Source organism: Mya arenaria, chromosome 13 (assembly GCF_026914265.1).
Source record: "Mya arenaria isolate MELC-2E11 chromosome 13, ASM2691426v1".
Taxonomy (NCBI): domain Eukaryota; kingdom Metazoa; phylum Mollusca; class Bivalvia; order Myida; family Myidae; genus Mya; species Mya arenaria.
Window position 1 is genome coordinate 19,294,141 of NC_069134.1, and position 6,864 is coordinate 19,301,004.

The 6,864-nt window shown below is 35.8% G+C and overlaps 1 protein-coding gene across 1 annotated transcript; it reads left to right on the forward strand.

The window, feature by feature from the left end:
- Positions 1-3,366: 3,366 nt before the first annotated feature.
- On the forward strand, positions 3,367-5,840 carry LOC128213042 (homeobox protein AKR-like). Its single transcript, XM_052918524.1, has 2 exons — positions 3,367-3,540; positions 4,099-5,840. Exons 1-2 carry the CDS (start codon positions 3,522-3,524, stop codon positions 4,935-4,937), a joined length of 858 nt encoding a protein of 285 aa, XP_052774484.1. The 5' UTR covers positions 3,367-3,521; the 3' UTR covers positions 4,938-5,840.
- Positions 5,841-6,864: the final 1,024 nt, after the last annotated feature.

Consider the following 6,864-nt stretch of genomic DNA (forward strand, 5'->3'; position numbering starts at 1 on the left):
GGGAAAGCGGGGGATATGGACTGTGTTTTTACCTTTCAAGTTGCCCCGAGTGCAGACTAATGCGGTGATTTTGTTTTCGCTTTGAAAATAACGGTGAATGGGCCTTACCTAGATATCCCGGGATGCGGGGGTATTTGTCGGGGATTTTAGCCGGGATTGTCTTGACCGAAAGTCAAAATCCCCGCTCTTCCCCGGACCTGTTGGGGGAGGGGGGGGGGGGAGGGGCGTGGTAACTGGTGCATAACTTTTTCAGTTATCCTATTTTGTCGTGACCATAGCGGTGTTTGTTTTTTTACAGCCACTGATTATGCTAAAGGTCAAAGCAAAATTAGTTTGGGATATCCTTTTAATATTTTACTGCTCACGAATGTTTATTGTATATATATATATATATATATATATATATATATATATATATATATATATATATATATATATATATACAAGAGATGTGATAATCCATATACGATTCATAACATGATCAGGCGCGTATAGCTAGTGCCAATTTGGAACTACGCAGACCTGGCCTTCACCCCGACCCCCCCCCCCCCCCCCCCCCCCCCCCCCCCCCCCCCCTCCCTTCGATAGGTTTTCATTTGAAATTCGGGAGTTCCACCTGTCACTGAAATTTTATTACGCAATCGCGTACGTGCGTACAATCAGCTACGCGCCTGATGATTATTACGATAAATAACTTGCGTATAATGCTAAGTTCATAGCGTGTGTGGCACGGTAGCATTACATCTTTCTCAATATGTTCTTTCAATCTAACAATTTGCGCAGTTGTAACTTAATAATTGCTTTTGTTAGGTAAAAACACACTTGTTAGAAATGTTAAGCGTGATTTATTATGTCAACAAAATGCCTTCATTCCTCTAACCTTTAAGGTGCTATTTAAAGAATTTATTGAACCCCTCTAATTTTCAAATACAAGATGGATAATTTGTGGAACAGCACACCGAATACATTCTGTAAACCAATTTTAATTTTAATGGAAAACTTTTACTCATACTTTTAACTGCATTTTTTAGCAAACTCTCAGGCAATCAAAGCAGTAATGCATATCTAACCAATGCCATTCATAAATGTATACCAATTATATCAGGTATTTCTGGTATCTTAAACACTGGATTTTCAGTAAATACCAGTAACTCTGACACTGAGAATGAAGATATAAATTCACAAACAATATGAATCTTCCATCGCCGCAACATTTTCCAATATAACGTTTTACCATGGGTATTACTGCTGGAATTTCGATTACCTCTTGGATTGCGTTCAGCATCGCCAGTGTCGCTATTTCCAAGGCAAACAAGATATGATGACACTTAAATATGGAGTTGAGACAAGTGCAAGTTTAGTGAAGTCTAAATAATGACACCACAAAGCTCATGGAAAAGCATACATGTCATAAATCATTTTTGAGGTGCATACTCTTTCTACTAGAATGTGTATTTATGGAATCACGACAAGGAAATAACAACAAGTTGGGATTCATGATTAAAACGAAATTAAGTTGTGTGTGTCTTTTGGCTTTGATGGCGAATAAAACGGTTGCTATGAGTTTTAATGGAACTCAAAACTCCACAACAGAAACTCAGGATGTTAAAAAATTGCCAATTTTTGCCTACTTGCGTACACAGGACATTCTTATTTTGATTGGCTGCTTTGGATTTTGTGCAATCCTGACAATGCTTGTTCTGGGACAGAAGAAAAAACAGCGTGGTTACTATGAACGGGAGACGTGGCGGGAATCGCTCCCACAGCTTCCGGAATTCCTCAGGTGGACAGGATCGGAAAGTGACATTTACGCTATGGAGCGCGGACAGGAAAGTTAGCCTGGCCCGCACACACCTGCACTAATTGAACATATATATTGTTGTATGGTTCAGTTTCTAAATATTTTCCCTCATTTAGCACTGTAATGATCAGATGTCATACATGACAAGGACCAGTGTCGATTACGTTTTTTTTAGTATAGTTTGTATGGACATATCATTGTTTTATGCAGTTCATTTACGCATTTATAAGGGACATTTACAAAGCATGCACATATATTCCCTTGCAGATCAACTCAATTTATGTTAAATATATTGCTGAATCGCTTTAGAAGACTATACATTTTTTATCACAGTGACGGCATAATATAGTTTGTATCAATTGCATTTCATGTGATATATTAAGTTCTTCTTCGTGTTATAAAAAAAACATAAGCTGTAATTGTTGACAGTGTCAAATTATTGCAACATTATCTATTTCAACATGAATTCCATATACATATTTTTATTTATCTTGGAACAGGATATGATTTCTGAAAAACTAAAAACAATTTGTTATCTTAAAGTAGAATACATTGCAAATCATGTCCATGTGTCATCATATATTAAATTATATTCATAAAGCCCAATAAGTGTTTATATAGATGTTATTTTACACGAATATACATCATACTATGGTTTGTACATAAAAAATATTTAGTTACCGTATAATTAAGTAACAGTATTTTACACTGAGACTATGCATTAAAATTAGTAATTAAACTATGACCACACATTCATGAACAGTATTATCAATACATGCTATGACATTCAACATTTGCTTGGGGATGGGGTGGGGGGGGGGGCATACGCATATTCTCAATTTAGCGCATAGCACTCTCAGATTGCACAAATTGGCCAGGTAACATAGAACTACATGTATTTCTTCCGGAAAGTATTCAAAACTATTTGTTAAAATTTTATCTTACGACGAAATTTACAGCGGTAGATCTTATATGGAGTCATTTGGTATGAACTAAATCCACACCGACCGCCCAGTGAAATAAATATTGGCATGTGTGTCTTGAAAGTCCTCCTCCCTAATGAAACAAACTATTTTATACGTCCAATGAAGTTGGTGTTTTCTGAATCAAGCCATCATAAAACTTAGTGCCAATTTGGTTCACTTGTACTGTTATTACGTAAATGTACTGTCCTATTTAAGTCCTTCTTTTATGTTGATAATTGTAACGTTTCTTATTGGCTTCATTGCGAAATGAATAGCGAACATCATCTGCAATTGGTGTAATGTAACCTATTGTTGTTTTCGGCGGTTGTTTTCAACGAATGTTGGATAAAATGTTTACTACGGTTTCTTTATCATTTAGATCATCTTTTAAAATAGAAAAAAACAAATATGCATGTACATATTTTTTTGAAAAAGCCGCGTAAATTACGTAGAAACCGAGACTCTTTGTGTATTTCACATGCCGGTGACATTTGGAGCGAAAGCGTGTGTTTTGACCTGCAGTGAACCTTGACGTAGCGGGAAATGTCACAAACCCACCAATGAGATTACGGTATTTTGTCACGTGATGCATTCACGTGGTGTAGCGCGCCTGTCAAACAAGCGAGGCGGTGCGACATCTTGAATCCCTCGTGGTGTAAACTTTGCTGTTCGGAGTATTTTAAAGTAAACTATTGTCCATTTCGGCGGAAACGTTTAAATTTAGCGAAATAATCATTCTAGAATAAGCCACGAATATGATGCGAACGAAAAGAGGTAAGCAATGAGACGTTTTACTTTACAATTGCCATTGTATTTTTGACACTTGTTGATTTCCATGGAAGAGCACGTGGTCTACTAAGATTTACGTTGTATTTTGTGTAAATTGACAATGTAGTCAACATTTGGCGGTGTTGTCATGATAAATGTCTATCTGGTTTATCATTTCGTTCAAAAACTGAGGCTCGACACGATCCACTGCGACTGTAGATTTGTTCAGAATATTTTGACAGTTTTACGCGCCTCCATTTTTCTTTGTTGACAAATATGGCCGTGATGTCAAAAAACGAAACCATCATATATTCAATCGGGTTTAAGTTAATGGATAATCAAACATACAATTCATTTTTTGAAAAAATATTACAGTTGTCATTGTGTGTTATTGTTTATATAAAATGTCGTTGATGACAATAGATGCACTTGACCTAATTTAATAAGTTGACAGGGCTTTGTAAAGAATGCATTTCCCGCGCAACGCTACCTGCTATTTATAGATTACATATAGTGTGTTTGACGTTTGAAATATGTTCTTAACTCTTTAAAAAATAATTTCAGCTCGTGAGATGGACAAACCATGGACAGTTTACGATTCTGGTGAACAGAAGAGTGATGATTCAGACCTGACATCATCACGGCGTAGAAATCTGTCCAAGGAAAGTGTGAGGATTTTGAAACAATGGCTCTATGACCATAGATACAATGCCTATCCCACAGACCAGGAAAAAGTGTACTTGTCAAATGCTGCAAATCTAACTGTTCTGCAGGTGTGTAACTGGTTCATTAATGCCAGGCGAAGAATATTACCGGAAATGATCAAAGAAGATGGACATGATCCCCAGCAGTACATGATTACGCGCAAACACAAGCAGTCTCTATTGGACCGCTTTGATGAAACAATGCTAAGTAAATCTGAAGGAGCTATGAAAAAGCACAAAATCTCCTTGTTGGATGTGTATGATGAAAAAGTGTTGGCTATAAATAATAGTGCAGACATAGATCATAGTTACCATCCTGCAATGAAAATGAGACGCTATGATCACAATGACATTGCCTCCCATGAGACTGTTAGAACAACAGAAATTGATGGATACATGTCTGACTATGAAGCATCTTCATCAAGTGACAACTTCTCAGAAAACGAGACAACCGATGCTCTTCATGTGCCTTTCCACAAACCAACTATGCTGAATCCTTCCAGTCTTCTGTTCTTTCATCACGATACTGATTCACAGAACCAGTCAGATGGCCAAAGCTCTAATGATCATACCCCTCCACCATCACCCCCACAAGCAAATGTCATTGTCCGTCCAGTTGAAGAAGAAAGATTCCGTCCATTTTTCATGCTTGTTGATGCAGCTATGAACGAACTTGAGAAACAGAAAGAAAGTGATTGAAATTTGTTAGAGTAAAAACCTTGCAAGACAGCTATGCAGAGCCATTCCATGTGATATGTTCATTCAAGAAGCAGTCTTTGTAATTTCAGACAGTATTGACGCTGCCATGAACCATTGATCATGTTTACAACTGTATTTGTTTTTGACATTTGAATCTTTTGTTGACCATGGTGGAATCTCTGGAAATACAACCAGCATTGTGTTCAAATTGACTGATCATCAGAATTTAATATGACTTTGTATATTTTTATATTTAGATTAGCTTTATTTTGGTACAATATCATTCATGTGCTGAACCATGGACAAAATAAAATAATGTTGGTTTTGCTGATTCATGAAAAAACATTAAATGTACTTATTTTCTGTACAATTCATTTCATGCATTTAAAGCTGATTTTCTAAAATCATAAATGTTTACAGTTAAATTGTCAAGTTTGAATGAAAGATTGAAATTTATATGGTCACTCGTATGCCATGTAACACTACAAATTTTAGTTTGCCTAAACTGTGAGAATTTTGACAGTTGATTTTAATTGTTGCTGTAGGCATCACATTTTTATCAGTCATGTGTTATGATAAGGTTTTAAGACATTAAGTAGCTTTATTGATAATGCCTGCTGATGGATGTACACTATTTGGCATAATAATGATTTTGGTTTTATTTTCAACTATTAATTCATGTTTGTAACATTTCTATTTTCTCATTAATTTTTCTCACAAGACAAGTGAAAATAAAATAATATGTAAGTTGTAACCATGGCAATTTTTTATGTGGCAATAAGATGACTATTTTGAATTTGTTATACTATTTTTGTATTAAATTGTGTTGAGCTGTACGCAATTAACTGTTGATGATTTCAAGCAACATGTTTTTTATTACAAATAAACTTTTGTAAATGTGAAGATGTTATTTAAATCCTAAATTTTCATCTATAAAGATCTGGTCAGTTACCATGTCAAAGCATTTAGTTATATTTTCCAGTGAACTTGAGAGTCATTATTATGATTACTAGTAGTACGAAATGGGTCTTTTAGATGGACCTTTATGTAAAAGAAAACAAGCAGACGATTGTCATTGTTTATGCTGGAAGAGGTGAAAAAGCATTTCTTGGTAAAAAATTGGAGATTCTCTTCAACTTGGACACTTATTATGAAGTTCAGATTGATGGATCAATGTATCTACTATTACTTGTGTTAGCATGATGACTAGGTCTATAAACATTATCATGTTCGCTCTGGTTTTTAAAAATGAAAATTCTTGAGTAATGTCGAATGGTCAAATTCAAAAGGATTGTGTTGATGAAATCTTGGGTAATATCTAATATTGGTCATTGGGATGAAAGAGAAATATCGCTAGGTCTGATGATAAGCCTTTGTGCATTACAAGCTTTAGTGGCAGTGTACCTGGTTGAAAGTGCCAGTATGGCCCTCTTGATGTTGGCCATCTTGTTCCAACGCATACAGTTTGGTCACTAGGGCATATTCTTTTTCATTGTTTTGTCTGCTCTGCTACTTTAAAAGAGGTAATTTATTTGAAACAAATACACAGGAAGAACATCACTGGACTTGTAGGTCAAGGGACTCTGGTCAATTAATTTGGACTACCATAAATTTTGCTGGCTTTCAGATTCAATTGTCCGAGGGACTACCTTGTGAAAAATGTTAGTGTCTAACCCTGACTAATGCAGTTGCATTGGCCTAGAATGACTTGCTACTTGTTCCATGACTGTCTTTTCTCCCTAACTTCAAGCGATGAACCAAAATTAAATATGTTGCACAAAATAATACATTATAGTCAAGGTAATATTCATATGCAAGGTTCAACAAGTTTTGATTTTATTTGCAAAGAAAGAGGTGATGTCACGCATTCTTGCACCCAGAAATTCTGTTGGTCCAAGGTCACAAACTTTAATCCATAAGCCTACTG